General features: G+C 54.6%; 1 protein-coding gene across 2 annotated transcripts in view; it reads left to right on the top strand.

Moving 5' to 3' along the window:
• IGF2BP2 (insulin like growth factor 2 mRNA binding protein 2) overlaps positions 1 to 19426 on the top strand; it is a 101601-nt gene that overhangs the window by 42095 nt on the left and 40080 nt on the right. For both annotated transcript variants that reach the window (XM_077826054.1, XM_077826053.1), the window contains exons 3-4: positions 16454 to 16502; positions 17561 to 17612. In XM_077826054.1, the coding sequence (XP_077682180.1) occupies positions 16454 to 16502; positions 17561 to 17612 (101 nt within the window). The remainder of the gene's footprint in view (positions 1 to 16453; positions 16503 to 17560; positions 17613 to 19426) is intronic.

The following is a 19426-nucleotide window of genomic DNA, read 5'->3' as shown; positions in this document are numbered from 1 at the left end:
TAGGCTTTCAGTCAGGTGGCCAGAAACAAACCTGTCAGTGGCTGGGGACAGGGGCCTAGTCCTGGCATAGTTCCCCTGAGTTGCTGTGTTCCCACCCAGCGTGGCTGGCACAGTGCTCTCGGATCCTAGCCTGTGTCTCCGTCTTCTCAACCAGCCCCAGGCAGTGAGTGTCCTTGCGGGGATGGGATTCCCCAGCCAGCTGGGTGCTGGGCTACTGGGACTTGTGGAGAGAACCTGCCCCGTTGGCACCCCCAGGCTGACACCTCCTTGCGGTTACCCCAGGGTTACCTTCCTGCCACCAGCAGGAGTTGGGAAGCAGTTTCCCTGGGAATGATGGCTCCTGTCTGCTGTGGTGCTGAGCCAGGCCGGTGCTGCTCTGGGTGCTGAGCCAGGCCTCGTGTTGCCAGCCACCCAGCGTTGAAGCCTCTTCCTCACTGAACCGTGAGTGGCCAGAGGCTCTTTTGCTCCCACTTGATCAGGACCCTGGAGATGAGGTTGCCTCCAGAACTGTCCTGGCTCTGTGCGCTCCCACTGCATCCCAACCTGGGGTGCAGAGCCGGTCTGCACGGCTTCACCAGGAGGGAGCTGTTCCATTAGCAGTGTCAGGCTGGCTGATGTGAGCTCGATCCTGTTGCTAGGCTCAGATGCTCTGGGGAACATCAGCCCCTCCAAATGGGGCTAAGGTTGAATTGGCTTCTTGGGTACTTGGAGGGGCTCTGAGTGAATAGGCACCCATGTGTTCCCTGAAGTCATGGGACCTTCCTGGCTTCTCACAGAGTCATAGATTCCCAGACCATGAGCATCTAATCTGACCCCTTGCACAACACAGGCCCTAGGACTGCCCTGAATTAAAGCCTGTTAGAACTTCAGCCGAGCTTTTAGCAAAACATCCGATCCTGATTTAAACATTGTCCATGATGGAGGAGCCGCCAAGACCTTGGGTGAAATCTTCCAGTGGTTAATTACCCTCCCCGTTAAAAACATGTTACCATGTGGTGGGTTTGGCACATTTCCTGTCAGGTGTAGTTGCTGAGCTGCGGGAATCCTAATCCCTGCAAGCAAGGGTTAATCGGCAGAGTGCATTTGAGTGATACAATTCTATAAATAAACTGAAATATGAAACACCCCTGAAGCTCTAAACTGCTGTTTATTTCTTGTCTTTGAAACACCGTGGGCTGAGAAATTTCAGGTGAACATCTGAAAAATTAGTCTTAAAAAATCCAAGTCCAAACTCTGTAGCTGTTCGTTTTTCTCTTGCTTCCTCACAATATAAAAACGGCTGGATTGTTTTTAAATTGCCCAACCCCCAGTTTCCGCTTTCAGTCTGAGGTTGACATCCCAGGCAGTGCAGTCCAGTGGTGGACTAGGACTAGGAGAAGCAGGTCCATTCAGGAGCGTTGTTTCCAGCCAGGAGCTCACCTGTGCTTTCCATCAGCCTTTTTTCACCAGCATGTCCATGCAGAAGCGTCTCTTGCCGTACTGGGTGCTGCCGGCCATGGCCATGAGTTCTGAGCTGAGATTAGCAAGGTGGTGGTTCCCAGTGGGCATGAGCATAAATCCAAAAGCCATTGCTAATGTCTTCAACTTCTGTTTTTGGTGGAATTTCTTTATATCAGGCCTGGTTTGCAATTTAGGAATGTCTGGCCAAATGGCTCTGGCATGTTGCACGATCCTGGTGCTGGGACAAGGAAGGGCCTGTTACACGCTTTCTTGTGCTGATTCTGGCCGATCTTTTGCAGGTAAAATACACTTGTGATTAGTAAAGAGAAGGGTGGTATTTAGCCTGTGGATTCCTGCCAGGAGCTGAATGAGGTCTGGCCTAGATCAGTGTAACTGTGTCACGCTAGGATGTGAAAAATCCACACCGTTAGAGACAGTTACACCGACCTTACCCCCCGCATAGACAGCACTATGTCAACAGGAGAGCTGCTCCTGTTGACGTAGCTACTGCCTCTCGCAGAGGTGGATTAACCACGCTGATGGGAGAGCTCTCTCTGGTCAGCTTAAAGCATCTCCATTAAAGCGCTACAGCCAATGCAGCATTTTAAGTGTAGACTTGCCCTAAGTGTGAGAGCTCACACCTGTCCCACCCAGCCTCTGGAGGCAGCTGCACTGGGGAGACACCGCTCTTCTGGCTTGCAGCACAGCCATAAAGTGCTGGACGATGCCGGAGAATGTTTCAGGAGGGAGTGGGAAGGCACTACCCCTATAGCGAGGGGCCGTGAATACACCCTGTGGTTGTGGATGGGGAGTTCAATACTCAGCTGCTAAAATGTGCGAATTGCAGTTGATTTAAAATGAGACCAGTGCTGGCCTCGCTGATTTCCCAGCCTGCATCTCCTGCTGGAATCAAAGAAGCAGCTCTGAGATCCTCCTTGGAAAGTGGTATTGATGTGCCAGGGGTGATACATGACAAGTTGGTGCTTGTACCAGATTCCCAAGTGTCCCCAGTGTGTTCACCTGGGACCAAAGTGTCTGCAGCCACCCAAGAAGCGTGTGCATCCAGCACTCACACACACACACTGCTCCAGGGAAAATACACATGCACCATAGAGGTTTGCCCACAGGTCCGCACTCTCCTGCGCTGATGTTGTGGAGCTTGTGCCCTCTTGTGGCCAAACGGAGAGATGTCAGGATGCTGATGATGGACACGCAAGCTGCTGGAGCTCACACACCTGGGTTCCTCTTGTCTCTAGAAACCTTCCCTAGAAAGAGGTAATATTGCTGGCACTTATAACAGATCATTCACTGTGTGTAAATAGGCCTTTCTCACACTGCACTGACTGCCTGGGCCGGGTTGCTTTGGGCTTTCTCCCATTCTCCTGTCTCTTTTCCCTTGTCTTGCTCCCAAATCCAGTTGGCAGTACAGCTCCCAATGACCCCAGCGGGGCAGAACCAGCCCCAACTTTTTGCTCTCCACCCCCCTCACTTGTTCCTCTCTTCTGTATGTTCCGTGTTGGTTCCCCCCATTGCCTCCTCTTCCCCGCCACCCCTGTTATTTCAGCAGTCCTTCTTCATTCTTGTCTGGCTTCCATTCCTCTTTTGTATTGACTTTCAGAGGCAGGTTCTGCTCTCACTTTACCTGCCTCTGCCTCCCATTGAGATCAGTGGGCAAGAGCAGACCTTGGCCCCAGGTGTACCCCTCTGTCTCTGGAGTTGGCTGTGGCATTTGTCCTTCAGTCTGTTTCTCTATTTTTGTTACTCTTGGTTTGTCCCCTGGGATCAGGTGATTGTGGATTTCTGCTCCAGGGAAGGCCCTGCATTTTTCTCTCCAATGCTTTCCGTTTCTCTAGCACATTGCTGTCCTTTCCCAGTTGCGTGCATGTCACACAGACGGCTCGTGTCTCCCGATACTGGAGGGGTACAATCAAAGGGGAAGACACGTGACCGCCCCATGTGTCTTCTCTGCCCAGTGACACCTGCATCCAGCCTAGGGCCGCCGCACTCTCCCTGCCCCACATTACCTGCGGGGGGGGGCTCTGTCCTTCTCCCACTGCACCTCCACCCCAGCATGTTTGGCTGCTCTCCCTGGCGCCTGGGCAGGGAGCTGGAGGGAGCCACTTCTCCCAGGACTGAAACTGGCCGCTCAGGGTGGCTGCTCTGTGCAGCACGGCAGCTGCCTGAGAGAGACCGGCTGGGGAGGCAACGGCAGCAGGTCACCTCCAACACGGGCCAGTTGCTGGGGACAGGGGCCAAGTGAGCCGGAAACGTGCCGGGGGGGTGAGGGGACTCCGACTCACTCGACCCTGGTCCCTGAGACTGGGTGGGTGGGGGGTGGCCTGCTGCCACCGCCGCCACCCCAACTAGGCTCTCTCAGGCAGCCATCGCACTGCACAGAGCAGTGACCCGGGGCGCCAGGCTTGAGAAGTGGCTGGCCCTGCCCCTTCTGCTTCCCGCCTGGGCCCAGCTGCCAGGGACAGGGGCCAAGTGTGCAGGGGGGCAGGTGCAGCGGGAGAAGGACAGAGCCCCTCTCCCTCCTCCCATGGCAGGCCAAGCAGAAATCCGGGGGGAGGGGGCACACTTGGCCCTGCACGCCCCCCTTACGCGTCACCTATGCACAGTCCCCAGCCTCTTTCCTGACTGATACCACAGTTTGAATTTGCCAGGACTCTGCCTGTCTTTTAGCTCAGCGCAGCTACGTTGCCACCACCACAGTGGCCAAGCTACTATGTTGACACTTCCTAGGATGATGGAAGGGGTTTTTCTGTTCACTGTAGTTAATCCATCTCTCCTGACTGCATCTACGCTAGAGGTTAGGTTGACCTAACTACGGTTCTCAGGGCGTGAAATTTTTCACAGCCCTGAGTGAGATAGCTACATCAGCCTAACTTTTAAGCGTAGACCAGGCCTCAGAGTGGCAGAAGCAGAAAGGTTTAATTTCCAGTTGCTTGACTATAGTGCTGTACAAACTGGAGAGGGCTGCTCAGACTAACCATTTTCTATGGTGTCTGTTTTTATACTAATCACAACTTTCTATGGCAGAAGTGTTTTTGTTCAGACTTAGCATGTTTTACTTGCAGGAGGTTTTGGATCAGAGATTGTTGTTCTTTAAAGGAGTTATAGGAATGACTCCTCAGTTGTGCTGAGAGAATTTTTGATAGAAATTTAATGGACGCAAACTTCAACAGGGCTTCAATACAGCTCTCCTCTGTTGCCGAATCCGAACGGCATCTGCTGTGCTACGAATTCGTTGCTTAGCCTGTATGGAGAGGTCTAATAGAATTTCCTTGAGAAAAATAAACCTTCCTGAGTATGACGAGGAAAAAAATTGAGCTAGGTTGGTGAATTGGGCAGAGCTTGCAAGTTCATTCTCTCTCACGCACATGCGTGCTTTTAGGCATAGACAAGTCCTGAACTTGCACTGGGAGAACTTTTCTGACCTATTCAAGTCTGTCATTTTGTGACATTTCGATGGGTTCGCCATCCCAATGGCAAACTTGTTTATGTCAGTCGGAAGCTGCATAATGAGTAGCACATTACTCGGTGAGTGGTCCCACCGAAGAGAGTGTAAGACACTACCGGGTGTGCGTAACGGGGGCAGTCTGCGTGAACTCGGATCTCTGCCACCGGTTTGCTGGAAATTGATGGAGAATTCCTGTATCTTCCAGCTGTGCGTTTTCAGGTTGGGCTTGGGAGGAAACTTGGAGACAACTGTAGCAATGAGCTACCCTTTGCCACTCACTCTGAGCAGTACCTTACATTGTGAGTAGTCTTGGCCACATGCAGATTAAGATTCGGCTGGCCGTGAGTAAAGGTGGCAGAGTTTAGCTCTTCATGAAGAGCAGGAGTTCAGACACAGCCTTTAATCTCTGTGGCCACAGTTTTGCAGGCGTTATAATCTCTGCAGAAGTCCTTATGGGCCTTCCAGCTTTGCAGAGCATGCAAAGGGGGACATATCTTTATGGGGGACATATCTACATGGGGGAAAGCCTGTCGGACCTTGGGCAAATGGCCTAAAGTTCACCAAAGGCGGGCAGAGAATTCATGTGGGCTGGTTTTGGAAGTGAACAGCTCTCAGAATAAGGGCCCTGGCTTTCAGAACTAGCCCTGTGTGTTCAATCTAGCAAAAGGCTCCTGAAGGAAACTGATGGGAAGTTTGTAGGCCAGGGTTCTTCCCAGCGATGAAAGTTGCCCAACTCTTTTGGTCACCTCTCCAGAGCGAGCAGCTTTGTTTTCTAAGCCTCATCTCTCCGGAGCCACCTCTGATTCCCCCCAAAGGCCATCCGACATTCTCCTCAGCTCGCAGTTCACATGCAAAAGTTGAGAGGTTCAAGGGGCTTTTCCAAGAATTTGGTAGGGGGAAGAATTTACCCTGTTCCCAAGGGGTGGGAAGGCCTGACCTCAAGCTGTGCCATCCCTCCACGCCTGAGCATCGCTCAAGCTGCCACTATAAGCTCTTTCCGCTCTGGTTTCTTTTCCTTGCCCTTCCCCTCCTTGTGTTGCCACCTGAGGCCACGTGGCTGGTTCCTCTGAGGGATTTCAGCAGATTAAGAGCCCAGTTCTGATTGTTATAACCAGCATCTCCAGGCTCGTCTGAGGCCGTGTCCTTCGGAGCCCGCAGTGTGACGCTGGCAGGCCAGCACCAGAACTCAGCACCCCACCAGGCCGCATCTGTGTACACGCTGGGACTGCAGCCCCTGACCTCTTTTGGCAGCAGCGCTGAGAAGAGTGTAGGGCAGGAGAGATGGCTTCATGTGGGGTGGCCTGCTCCCCTTGCCCCCTGTGTGTGTGAAGGCAGAGATGGAGACGCTCATGAGTGATCTGGGCAGATCTAGTTGGCTATTGCTCCCATGGGGAGTGGCCTAGCTGGCTTGGGGTAATTCTTAGTAAAATAAAATACTGGCTCTGAACAACGTGGCCTGCCAAGGGCTCTGGTGCTGGGAGGGGGCTGGGGGAACCAGAGACCAGACCTGCCGCTCCATCTGTAACGCTCTCAGGATTCTCATGGTCAAGGTTAGGTAGAAACTTGTCACCTTGGTAACTCAATTCCGGAGACTCCGCTGCTCTCGGGAACACGCTCCCGTCTCGCCGCTCAAGTGCCTGGCACGTTCTCTGTTCCTGTAGCTGTCTCCTAACATTCCCCACGCTGGTTTTTGTGATGCCGCCATTGAGGGAGGGAGGGGTGGGACGAAGGGACCTAGATGAAGGTGGCCAGAAGGGCAGATGAAGAGGAAGGAGCCTGTGAGTCCAGTGTGGGTCGGATCAGTAACAAGGAAAAGACTCGCCTGGCAGAGTTAGTGGAATAGGCAGAAGGCTCATGCCAGTCTGGAATGCAGGAAAGGGGCTGCCTGTGCCCCCGGGAACAGCGACCTGCCCCCCAGTAACTCATTGGCTTCACCCATGACTAGCTAGCCAGAGAGAGATGGGGTGGAAAGTCCCACCAGCGAGGGCCAGAGACAATGCCCCAGTAAGAGGCTCAGCCCAACCCCCATATCACTAACTGCTGGGCACTAGGAGACCCTGGGATTTCTGCCAGGGCACTGTCCAGGGAGCCTTCCCATCTGCCTCTGGCTAGGAGACATCAGGGAACTTCCCTGCTCCTGGCCCTGCCTGTCTCTCAGCCCCACTTTGCTGCACTGTGCGTCATGCACATTGGCATCCGTGCTGTGGGAGAGGAGGGGCACAAAGCTGGTGTGCATCTCAGGGTGGGGTCACTTCACAAGTCACTCCTGGCCAGTTCCCTGGGTAGATGACCCGCACTATGCCCCATGCACAGCACCCAGAGACAGGGTCTGATGTGCAGAGTGGCTGCCCCCATTCTCCTACCCCTGCGCCCTCTGGCTGGAATCCAGAAAAAGGGACGCTGGCCCGGATCCTCAAAGCCTACATCAGTGGAATGCCTTGGAGTACGGACTGCAGGATCTGGCCCTCTTTAATAACCAGTGTTTGGATTCTTCTGGTGCCAGGCTGGTTTTACTCAATGCAGGTACAAACTCAATGGAGAGGGGAAATCCTGCTGTCCAGGAAACTCCGTGGGAATGCAGGAAGAGTGCAGCCTTGGGATTCCCAGCTCCTCAGATACCAGCCCAACCGCTCTCATTTCTACGACTGAACTGTTCCTAAGCAGACTGGTACCAGCTGCCGAGTTTCAGCCAGTGCCTGTAGCATGCAGAGAACTGACAGCTGATGTTGCACTGTGGAGTGCAATCCAATTGACTGCATGTGGATTCATTTTAGGCTAAGCATGTACTTAATTTGCCTGGTAGCTTAATGCATAGAGAGGTCCCGACAGTTCCAGCTCAAAGATGAGCGAGGAATGACCGTCCAGGGGTTGTACATTGCAAATAGAGCCCCACTGGATGGCATCTAAGGCGGGACGCTGCCTGGAAAGCTGAAATTAGGGTTTTATTTAAACAGCCCAGATGGGATGTTTCAGGGCTTACGAATAATTGCTATGCGTGCTGGAGCTGCTGGGTTTCTTCTTGCACTCTTGGGCCCATGGTTCTAAACTAGCCTTTCCCATCCTTTTGTAAGCCTGATCTTGTAACCCGTTGGTCCCTTATCCCTCTCGCTCCTTTCCTTGTACTCCTTACTGACAATAACCTGTGGGAAAGGTCTGGCCCCCCTTTAATGCCACACCATCGGTAGAGGGTGCTAGGCAGGTACTGCTGCCTCATCTCAGGAGTCCGAAGGGAATTTTCCTTGACTTTGAGAGTGGTGTGTGGTGGATAATCCTGCACAGCTTAATGCTCAGTGAATGGAGTGATATTAATTAGAACGTTGAGCATATATGCAAAGCAGCATCGACACTCTAGCGGAGGTCTGAGCTAACCAGTGCAGGCTGGGTAGTGGTATGAGCAGGTCTGGGTGGGTAGGCATTCAGCTCCTTTGCAATGGTGTCAAACCTGGCTCCCCAGAGTTGACACTAAACTCTTCCAGCGCAGAATAGCTGCAGTTATTCCTCTGCCTGCGCATCTCACCCACCTCAGGCTCCTGGGGGCACTGCAGCCTTTGGGCGCTAATGCGGCTCATCTCACATTGTGACAGCATGTCAGGACACTAGTAAGTCAAAGTGGGTGGAGCCCCAACAAGCCCAGGAATTGTGCCTGTGAAGGCAAAAGAGCAAATGAAGTTCAGTCCGTGGAGCACTGTGCTCCAACCACTTCGCTGGACAGTTCTGTCAGCGTGAACGAACGGATTCCGCTTAACCAAGGATTTCTAGACAAATCAGCCTGTTCTCTGCTCTTCTCTGCATTGCCAGTGTGGTCCAGGAGACACTGACCAGCAGTACCAGGGCCAGTCCAGAAGCACCACTAGCCCCTGGCCTCAGGGAAATGTGCTTATGGGGAATCCTTGGCAGGTTGGAACTGCTAGCTGCTCCCCTCTGACTGCGCTGGCTGCAGGAGTGAGCGGAACTGTTCTAGGGCTCGAGATGGGAGAAGAAATCCTGAAAGCACCGGGGAGCAGATGGAAGGGACCCTGGGACCTTGGTTTTAAGGGCAGGGGATGTGAACATACGACTTGCCAGACTGGATCTGACATACCTTCTGAAGTAGGGAGCGGGATGCTAATGAACTCGTGAATGAACTCGTAATGAACTGGCTCCTGGTTCTGAGCTGAAGCTCTGATGAACTAGTGACCCCAAAGATGTTCCCAGGGGGATGGGAGGGGCTGGTGCCTGGTGAGCTGTTAGCAGGGGTGCAGGTTGTTATATTGTTTTGGATACCTCTTCTCTGTAAGATGTTTTACCTGAAGAATAGAGTGGGCTGGCTTAGAAAGAGCTGGGTGGTAACATACCTGGAGAAATCATGGTTACAAGTCTCTGAGGAGAAAGCAAGCATGGCTGTCTGTGCTGGGGATAACACTTTGAAGGTAGGCAACTATGCAGCCTGGGAATACCCCAGTCAGAAGGGAGAGAGGCACTGGACTCCGCCCAGGAAAGGCAATAGCTCAGGAGCTGGAAGCCTGAGATTGGGGGCCCTTAGTGGACCTCTGAGGGGAAGTGCAGGTCCCTGAACTGGGATACCCCCCAAGAGCAGATGTGGGGCAGTCAGTGCCAATTGCGTCTCTCAGATGTGAGGTCTGTGTGGTGCTGCTGCTCAGGAGTACCGTGCCTCTCCCAAACTCCTGCTGGTAAAACTATTATAGCACCTCCCAAGGCCAAGTCTTTTCCGTGCCTGGTATCTGTTCTGCAGTAGAGCGGGTCTGATCACATGTGGCACCTCTGCTTAGCGGTGGATCTCCTGGTCGTCCTTGTGCCTTGGGAAGGGGAGTGAGGGATAAATGCCGCTCTCCAAGCCCCAGGCGTGAGTCCCCCATCCAGGGGAGGTGTGCAAAGCAGCCAGTTTTCCTTGCAGCACAACTGATTTCCCACCTCTGAGCAATGCTTTGGGGGTTGGGAAAATAGTTGAGGGGAGAACAGAAAATGCTTCTCCCTTCCCCCACAGCCCACTAACCGGCAGGAGGTGTGCATTTCCATTGGCTTGGCTGGCAGGGGCGTTTGAATCACTTCCAAGGCAGTTTTCCAGCTCCCTGTTGTGTGCCCTGGGATGGCGGGGCACTGGCAAAGCCAGGCCATGTTTCCTTAGTGTGCTGCCATCTCCATGCTCTTACTGAACAGTTGCTGCCCCCCACTGCTGGAGGAGGACAGAGGAGTTGCCCTAAGTGCCCTGCTCCTGGAGGAGGTGTAGGCGATGCTGGTTCTCTCAGCTAGCAGCAGGAACCAGAGCCCGGAGGTGCTTTCAGAAGCTGCGGTGAGGCTAGTCCCCCTTTCAGAGCAGGGGAGGTGAGTACCTGGAGAGGGCTTCCTGGTGGCCAGTGGTGTGGTGGCACTATGCCTAAAGCAGGCAGTTCTGGGGCACTGCACCAGATTGACAGAGGGAGTTTGGCACCTAACCTGCTTAGGCGCTTATGTAAATCCCATTAGGCACCGAAATCCCTTCTTAAATCTGGCCCATTGCACCTAGCACAGGCGGCTTAGGGCCCCCCAGACTCCACAGGATTGCAGGAACCGAGAGGGGGACGTGTCCTCTGCCCTCGTCTGGGTGCAACTCTGCTGGCCAATGGAGTAGTGGGGATGGGCCATGGCTGCGTGCCCTCTGGGACAGCTGGCATTGCTGGAGACGCTCACCTGGCACGCTACCATCTTGCTCGGCCTCTGCACTGATGCGCAGCGGAGAGGAGGGCTCTGCTTACCCCGGCACACCCGTGCAGGGCTGGGCGCAGTCAGGCCGTAGCAAACACCTACTAAGTATCCAGGGCACGGCAGATACACTTTATAAAATGCAAACACCACCAGGCTTCCTACCGCCACCGACTGAGATCATCTGCTTTTCATTCCATCCTGCAGTGCCCCTGAGTGATCCCAGGCACCTGTGTCATCCCGGCTTCCTCCCACGACAACATTTCCAGGCAGTGTGTTGTCCTAATGCCATGATGCACCCAATGAGCTTGTTCCGGAGGGCTGATTAGTAATGATGGTGTCACTGCATGTCTGTCATCAGCACTGGCCTTTCATGGCTGGAATCTGAACTTCAGTGACAGTGGGGCTCTCACCCAGGACAGAAAGCCCAGGGAGAGGTGCTGGTGGAGACACCCTGAAATTCATGGCTGGCTCTGACATCTTGGGGTTTCCTAGCTGCCCTCTTCCATCACCATGGTATATGAATAGTGTGTCTAGGAAGTCAGATTTGCAGTGTTGTCTACAGTGGACTTCAGTGAACACTGTTCTGTGCCCTGTTGCAGTGCAGCAGCTTGTCCTGCCTGGGGAGGTCTGGAGGGGTCATCCTTCCCTGGTTTGGTTGTTGCACAGAGGTGAACCCTGCAGCATTCTCTGAAACTGGTTCGGCTCCGAATCAGTCACGGTTCCTCCAACGGGCCATGCAGAGGTCGGGTCCCCTCAGTGGAGAATGCCTTATCTCTGTCGTGTGAGAGCTCCGCCCGAGGCACTGCCGTGGCGTTATCTCCGGCTACGTTGTCGGTGGAGGTGGGGTTTACAGCAGGATAACCAGTGTGCATGAGCTGTCCCGCTGTGGTGGCAAGGCACTGGTAGGTTTTACCAAGAGCTCAACACTATACCCCCTGCCCACCAGGATATGACCTCACCTAGCCACATCGCGGTAAACACTCCCATATCTGGTCTCTGCCGGGGTCTCACAGTGGGCTTGCTAATGCCCATGGCAGTCTGGACAACGTTTGCTTCCCCCCCGGTTCTCTGGGTACAGCTGCACGGGAGCTGGCGACGTAATTCCCAGGTCAGGTGGATGTGCCCACCACAGTGTGCTAAAAACAGTGGCATGGCTTGGTCGCCCCGAGAGCATGATCCTGTGTGAATCCCTGTGTATGTGGGGCAGCCAGCCCCTCCTGCTGTCCACACTGCTGGATCAGTGCTAACATGGGTATGTCTGCCTGAGCTGCAAATTATACCTCCAGGTCCAGTGTAGACACACCCTCTGCTAAGTGCCTGATGACTGCCCTGCGCTGGCTGGCATTAAATTAGCCAGTCCCCTTTCCTTCAACTGCAGCCTGTCTCCTCTAACAATGTGTTGTTCCCAAATCACGCCTGCCAGTGGCTCCAGGAGCTAGAGGCCTCTGCCTCCTCGGCCCTGGGTGCAGCCGCAGCGCCATGGGCTTTGTCTCTGCCTGATTTTTCTCTTGCTGCGGTTGTGTCTAAGGAAATGCTGCCATGGTTTTCCTGGCCCAGCGTTCTTACTGCCTCCTGGGTGTCCTCCCCTTTGCTGTGCCCCACACTGTTGGTTCCAATGCAGAAGACTCTCACATGGCTCCAAAGGAAGGGGCAAATTGTTGGTAAAATTTTGACTCCTCCAGGGAGCAACCTGCTCACCAAACCCCAGAGGACAGGTGCGTGTGTAAATGCAGATACATGCCTGTGTTTCCTTGCCAGCCTTCCATCGACTTTCCTGGGTTTCGGGAGAACGCAGGAGATTGAAACAGACAAGGCTCCTGCTCTCAGACAACTGTCTGGGAGCACTGGAGCTCTCTTTTTACTCCTTCACACCCAGGCAGCGTTTTACCCTGCCACTGGGTTTGCTTTGTGCTCTGTAAAATGGAATCGGACCTGTCCCCTTAGCACACGGGGGTTACTGCTTCGCAGCTGGGGGAGGGGCAGGGTTGGGATTTTTTCCTCCGTGTTAATTGTGAGACCAGTGAGTAGGTGAGGGGAATCATGGGGGTGGCGCTTCTCACAGGTTACGTCCTGGCTGGAGAGTTAGTGAGGGGAATTGGCCTCCGGCTCTGAGCACCTGGTTGTAAGCCCATTACTGTCCTCAGCTGTGCTGCGTTTCCCCCAGGTGTGTTGCTAGAGTTTCAGGGGGCATATCCCACAGTTCTTTGTGTTCCATTAAGTTGAGTCACTCTGAGTCTTTCCCAGTGCATTGTGGGAGAACATTTCTGCCCTTCTGGGCACGCAGCAGGGATTGTGGGAAGGTGCTGTTGGACTGGCAGCATGCTGGTGATTTAGCCTGCGTTTGACAGCAAAGCGGCTTGGTTACCAGCCTGAGTGAACCCAGCACCCAGGCTCTAGCCAATATCCCAGCCGGGGCAGCTAGCACCACTAAACTCGGGTCAGAGGGTTCTGCATGTGGATGGGAGTGGGGTTAGGAGCAACATCTGGGTAAGAGCCAGCTGACTCTGCAGGGAGACATCCACACAGGGGCTGGGGGACAGACATGCCGGAGTTCCCAGGCTAGCAGGCTGCTCAGCCTGGCCTGCAAAGGCCCAGGGTTGTTGTATTCGGCCGCTGGGGCTACAAAGAGCAGAGAGGTAGGGCCGGGCTGGCCCTGTTTGCACTTGAGCCAGTTGATGACCAGCATGACTCTAGATGCTAGTCTGGACACAGGGCCCCCAAATCTCATCTAGACACACCCTTCGTGGGACAAAGAGGCCCAGCCTCGGTGCTTGTTCCCAGAGCATGGGAACCCCAGATCCCATCCGCACACGAAAGGAGACTGCGGGAAGGAGCCTTGGGGGAGCTGCAGGCAACAATCTGCAGTGTGGACCTACCCATCCTGGCTGGCGAAAGCCAGCAACGGGAGCCGTGTCTGCTATCGATGGAGATCTCTACCCTCCCCCTTAGACTGCCCTCTTGCAAGCCCTCGTGCCAGGTAATGAGACCCGGGAGGGTGTGGTGAAACGGCTCAGGTAGCACCACTAATTTCCTTGTCCCCTGTCCGTCTGGGTCTGAGACAGTCGATGGTTTCCGTCTGGCAGTAGGAAGCAATCAGTGCTTTGCGCTCTGAGATCTCCCAGCTGCCTGCAGTAGCACTGAGCAGCAGGGAGCAGCCAGGGCGGACAGGGCTACTGTTTGGTGGCTCTGTTTCTCCCTAGCCTTGGGGTCAGTGGTCCAGCACCCCACAGGGTCTCTCTGGGGGATCCCCCAGGGCTCCATGCCATGAGGTTGCCATGCTAGCCGTGCTCAGGCGACAGTCACCTTGGCTTCTCTCTCTGCTGTCTCTGTGCCTCACCAGTGGGGGGCGTGGGTGAATAGGCCTTTCCATAGCTGTAGGCAGTTCTGTCCAAACAAGGCGGAGCTGGGAGCGTCTGGAGGAGTTGACCTGGGCTGCCTACCCAGGAGCAGGTGTCTAAGAGATTCCCAATTTGGGGGCTGGGTCCACTGCAGGCTCTGCATTCCCAGAAAGCAGCGATGGCCGAGCACCACTAAACTCGGGTCAGAGGATTCTGCGTGTGGAGGTTGATGGAGGTTGTGCACTTTCCCCCGAGAGAGTCCCTGGCACGCTCCGTGACTGTGATACCTCCAGGCTGCACTGCTGCCATGCTTGGGACCACATACCCAGCGGTTCAGAAAGCAGCAGCTCGCTTGGCTAGCGCAGCACCCTGTGCTCTGCGGCCTGTCCTGCCTCCCCCTCTCTTCCCACACTTCATAGAATCATAGAAGGTTAGGGTTGGAAGAGACTTCAGGAGGTCATCTAGTCCAACCCATTGCTCAAAGCAGGACCAATCCCAACTAAATCATCCCAGCCAGGGCTTTGTCAAGCCGGGTCTTAAAAACCTCTAAGGATGGAGATTCCACCACTTCCCTAGGTAACCCATTCCAGTGCTTCACCACCCTCCTAGAGAAAGAGTGTTTCCTAATATCCAACCTAGACCTCCCCACTGCAACTTGAGACCATTAGTCCTTGTTCTGTCATCTGCCACCATTGAGAACAGCCGAGCTCCATCCTCTTTGGAATCCCCCTTCAGGTAGTTGAAGGCTGCTGTCAAATCCCCCCTCACTCTTTTCGTCTGTAGACTAAATAAGCCCAGTTCCCTCAGCCTCTCCTCATAAGTCATGTGCCCCAGCCCCCTGATCATTTTCTTTGCCCTCCACTGGACTCTTTCTAATTTGTCCACATCCTTTCTGTAGTGGGGGGCCCAAAACTGGATGCAATGCTCCAGATGTGGCCTCACCAGTACCAAATAGAGGGGAATAATCACTTCCCTCGATTTGCTGGCAATGCTCCTACTAATGCAGTTCAATATGCCGTTAGCCTTCTTGGCAACAAGGGCATACTGTTGACTCATATCCAGTTTCTCATTCACTGTAATCCCCAGGTCCTTTTCTGCAGAACTTCCGCTTAGCCAGTTGGTCCCCAGCCTGCATGGGATTCTTCTGTCCGAAGTGCAGGACTCTGCACTTGTCCTTGTTGAACCTCATCAGATTTCTTTTGGCCCAATCCTCCAATTTGTCTAGGTCACTCTGAACCCTATCCCTACCCTCCAGCCTATCTACCTCTCTCCCCAGCTTAGTGTCATCCGCGAACTTGCTGAGGGTGCAAGCCATCCCATCATCTAGATTATTAATGAAGATGTTGAACAAAACCAGCCTCAAGACCGACCCCTGGGGCGCTCTGCTTATTACCGGCTGCTAACTAGACATCAAGCCACTGATCTCTACCCGTTGAGCCTGAAGATCTAGCCAGCTTTCTATCCACCTTATAGTAGTCCATTCATCCAATCGATACTTTTTTAACTTGCTGGCAAGAATACTGTGGAGACAGTTCGCTTTGAGCTGCCACGCCTGTGTGGCCTTGTACCTCCGTACCCCAGGGTTCTTAGGGGCTCCCTTTGCTGGTCTGCATGGCTCTTAGACCTCATACCGCAGGGTAAGGCTCAGCCCTTCGCTCAAGGTGTGGTTGGAAGTCCAGGGTTGTTTTTCTTAGCCACGTTAAGGGTAGGCCCCAGAGCCGTGGTTCATGTGGCTGCAGCCAAAGATTCTCCAGGATGGGAACTTGCTAGAAATACATGTTGATGTGAAAAGCAGTATCATGCGCCGACCCGACCCGACCTAGCAGGAGCTGAGCCTTCAGAATAGGAATGGGTGCAAATACCCCGGGCCTGCTGGGGATGGAGGTTAGGACTGTATCAGGGCATCATGGAATATTCCTTTGTGGTCACACCAGGGCCGTGCCTCTTCCAGCTGTGTCTGGGACCTCTGGCGAGAATGGGTGGATGTATCTGCCACTGGACCCGTGCTGGGTGACCAGGTGTCCAGTTTTCGACCGGAACTCCTGGTCAAAAAGGGACCCTGTGGTTGGCAGTGCTGTGGAGCTAAGGCAGGCTCCCTACCTGTCCTGGCTCTGCACTGCACCCCGGAAGCAGCCTGCAGATCCAGCTCCTAGGAAGGGGGGTCTCTGGAACTCAGCACGCTGCCCCTGCCCCGAGCACCGGTTCTGCGCTTCCATTGGCTGGAGGCAGTTTGCTCTACTGGGTATTCTGGCTCATCTGTAGAGCTGTCTGGGAAGCCCTGTGCAGCAGCAGCAATGGGAGTGACTCCTCTGAGAGGCAGGTTGGGGCCTAGCCGCTGTGGCCAGAGGGCAGTGAGCAGGGCCAGAGTGGGTGTGGAGTGATTCTTTTCCCCCGAACGCTTCAGCAGCATTTCCTAAAAGTCTCCCCCCAGGCACGAGGTACCACGCACCCCGGACCAGGATAGCTACTTGGCTGGGCAGCCCAGGAGCTGGAGTGGTGTCTGGGCTAATCTGTGCTGGTTTCTTTACAGGAGCAGGAAGATTCAGATCCGGAACATCCCCCCTCACCTACAGTGGGAGGTAAGTAGGTTCCCACTTCCTACAAAGTTCCCCTGTCATTGCATCTGAACAAACCTTGGAGGCTGGGCAGGAGCTGCAAGCATAGTCTGACTTTGTCCTGTGGCATCTTCCCAGGGTCTTGAGGAGGGAAGCAGAAAGCAGCCTTTGCAGAAGGCTGTTCCCGTGACACTGTGTTTCCTAGCCCGAGGTGCATGGTGTGGGTGTGGCTTGGCTATAGCTCAAGATGGCCCATCTCCTCAAGGTGGCTACAGCATTGCAGTCCCGGGAGAGGAGCTGCCCTGTGGAAATAATCCACCTGCTGCTTCTGCTTGGTACCAGGTGCCAGGCTGGGGAGTGGCTCATGTTGGGGAGCACCCTGGGTTCCTTGCCATCACCTTGCCAAAGCCAGACCCCACATGGAGCTGACATGATGGGCTTTGGGGAAGCATCTCCAGCATCTTCCTGGGTTTCTTTGGAGGTGGCGTTTCCCCTCTGTTCCTGTCGTGGCGATGGTCGCTGGGGTGACCCAGAAGGTCTGGAGGCGGCCGAGTCAAATTCTGATGCCAGCAATAGCTGCCATAGGGGCAGTGTGCTCGAGAGACTCAACTGCAGGTTCATTTGGGCTTGAGTGTATATTGACACTAGGAAAAGGACGTCTTTCCCCACTCAGAAGGCCAGGCCCAGCCATTGTCAGCACTTCCTCCAAGAAAGTGGTTTGATCCATCCAGCCCAGCAGCCGGGCATGCTGAACCTCAGGCGACAAGGGCTGAGGAGACACAGTCCGCAGCCAGTCACTTGTCTTGTGTAAAAACAATGAGGAGTCCAGTGGCAACTTAAAGACTAACAGATTTATTTGGGCATAAGCTTTTGTGGGTAAAAAACCCACTTCTTCAGATGCATGGATACAGACTAACATGGCTACCCCTCTGATACTTGTCTTGTGTAGGTAGAGCCAGAGCTCTGCTCTGCTCCCCAAGTCAGCCAGATGCACAGGGGAGGGTCCCTATCGCTAAGTCTTTAACCTTGGGAGCCCTTTCAGACTGACTCACCCTGCATTGGCTTGATGCTTTCTCTTTCAGGTGCTAGATGGACTTTTAGCTCAGTATGGGACTGTAGAGAATGTGGAACAAGGTAAGAAATGGGTAGGTGGCATCATCCGCTCCTCCTACCCCCCCCCACCCCCGCTTAGGAGGACACGCAGGGTGGAGCTGGGATGGTGGCACACCGCCTTGCAGGACACGGGCCCACTCAGTGTCGCAGCCATGAGCCCCGTTATCTGGGATTCTGGCTGTCATGCAGACCAGAGCTGACTGGCCAGCAGCCCTTTGACTCAGGAGCAGTGCAGGTCGCAGTAAAGAGGCCATTGGAATCCAGAAGCCATCTAGATAGCACCTGGACTGCCAAGGGATCCCCCAAACCTATCCTCACCCGGCCAGCCCCTCTTTCCGTGCATCCACATTGCCAGGCACGGGGCTGCCAACACAGGGCAAGCCCCAGGCCCGCCTGAGACCAGGCAGTGGTTCGGCTTTTGCTGATAACGCTTGGGCTCATCTGATAAAGCCATGTCCACTGGTTGCTTGGGGCCTGATCCTGCCATCAGCACTAGCTGCTGTTGAGTAGGAGTGCCTCATTCCTCTGGCAGTCCTGCTGGGTCTGTTTGCGGAATAAAGTCCTCCTCCCCCCTGCATGAGGCTGCCAGAATCTGGTCCTGGGGGCACAACAAAGTCCTGCACTCATCAGACCTGCGCCCCATTGTGCTCAAGCAAGTGATGGAGATTTGCAAAGCGTTCTCCAAGGCAATAAACACGCGTGTGCGCACAAGCATACATGATCTTGCAAGACTGCACTGCAGGGATGCAGGGCTTAGCAGCTACCCAGAGCATGTCCCAAAAGCCCCGTTAGCATACTAAAAGGGTGCCTTAGCTTTCTCCTAGGCCGTTCCCGGGGCAGTTGCACACAGTGGACAGGAGCAGTATTTTTATGGCTGATTTTTAATGAGACTTTTCTGTACTCTGTACTCAGAGTACAAGGTGTTTATCAGAGCTTTCCTGGAGCCCCTCTCTGTGTCATCAGTGATGCATCAGGTGTGAGCTCTTGGCAGCGTCTGAGAGATCTGTGCAGGAGAAATCCCCCAGGCTCCCTGTTGAGATGAGCCTAGAACAGGATCAGATTCATGCCACAGGATAAATGGCCCGATTAAGTCAGTGGGATTTTTGCCTGAGAGAGGATTTCAGGACTGGGCACTCTGGCTGAGTATCTCAAACCACTCAAGGGCATCTAGGTCCCCTGGGCAGCTTTGGGAATCAGCCTCTGAGTATAAACCACCCTTTAAAGCAGGGATGGGCAAATTAGGGCCCATGAGCCTTTTTAAGCCGGCCCGCGAGCTCCCGCTGGGGAGCAAGGTCTTGTGCTTGCCCTGCTCCATGCTCCAGCCAGGGTGTAGGGTCGGGGGCCGTACCACAAAGCTCCCGGAAGCTGCAATGTGGCCCCACTCCAGCCAGGGCACAGGGTTGGGGGCCGCACCACGTGGCTGCCGGAAGCCGCAACGTGGCCCTGCTCCGGCCCCTACACGCTCCCAGTGGCCCCCTTGGGCACTCCAATGGGAGCTGCACAGGCGGTGCTTGCGGATGGGGTAGCATGCAGAGCCGCATCTCCGCATAGGAGCCAGAGAGGGGACATGCCGCTGCTTCCAGCAGCCACTTGAGGTAAGCGCTGCTTGGAGCTTGCACCCCTGAGCCTTTCCCCAGAACCCAACCCTCTGCCCCAGCCCTGATTCCCCCTCCCACTCTTCAAACTGCTTGATCCCAGCCTCCTGCCCCCCAAACTTCTCATCCCCAGCCCCACCCCAGGGCCTGCACCCCCTCCCACACCCTGAACTCCTCATTTCTGGCCCCACCCCAGAGCCCGCGCCCCCAACCCAAGCCCGCGCCGCAACCCCAATTTTG

The sequence above is a fragment of the Eretmochelys imbricata genome, chromosome 9, assembly GCF_965152235.1.
Source record: "Eretmochelys imbricata isolate rEreImb1 chromosome 9, rEreImb1.hap1, whole genome shotgun sequence".
NCBI lineage: Eukaryota > Metazoa > Chordata > Testudines > Cheloniidae > Eretmochelys > Eretmochelys imbricata.
This window is presented reverse-complemented; position numbering and strand designations above follow the sequence as displayed.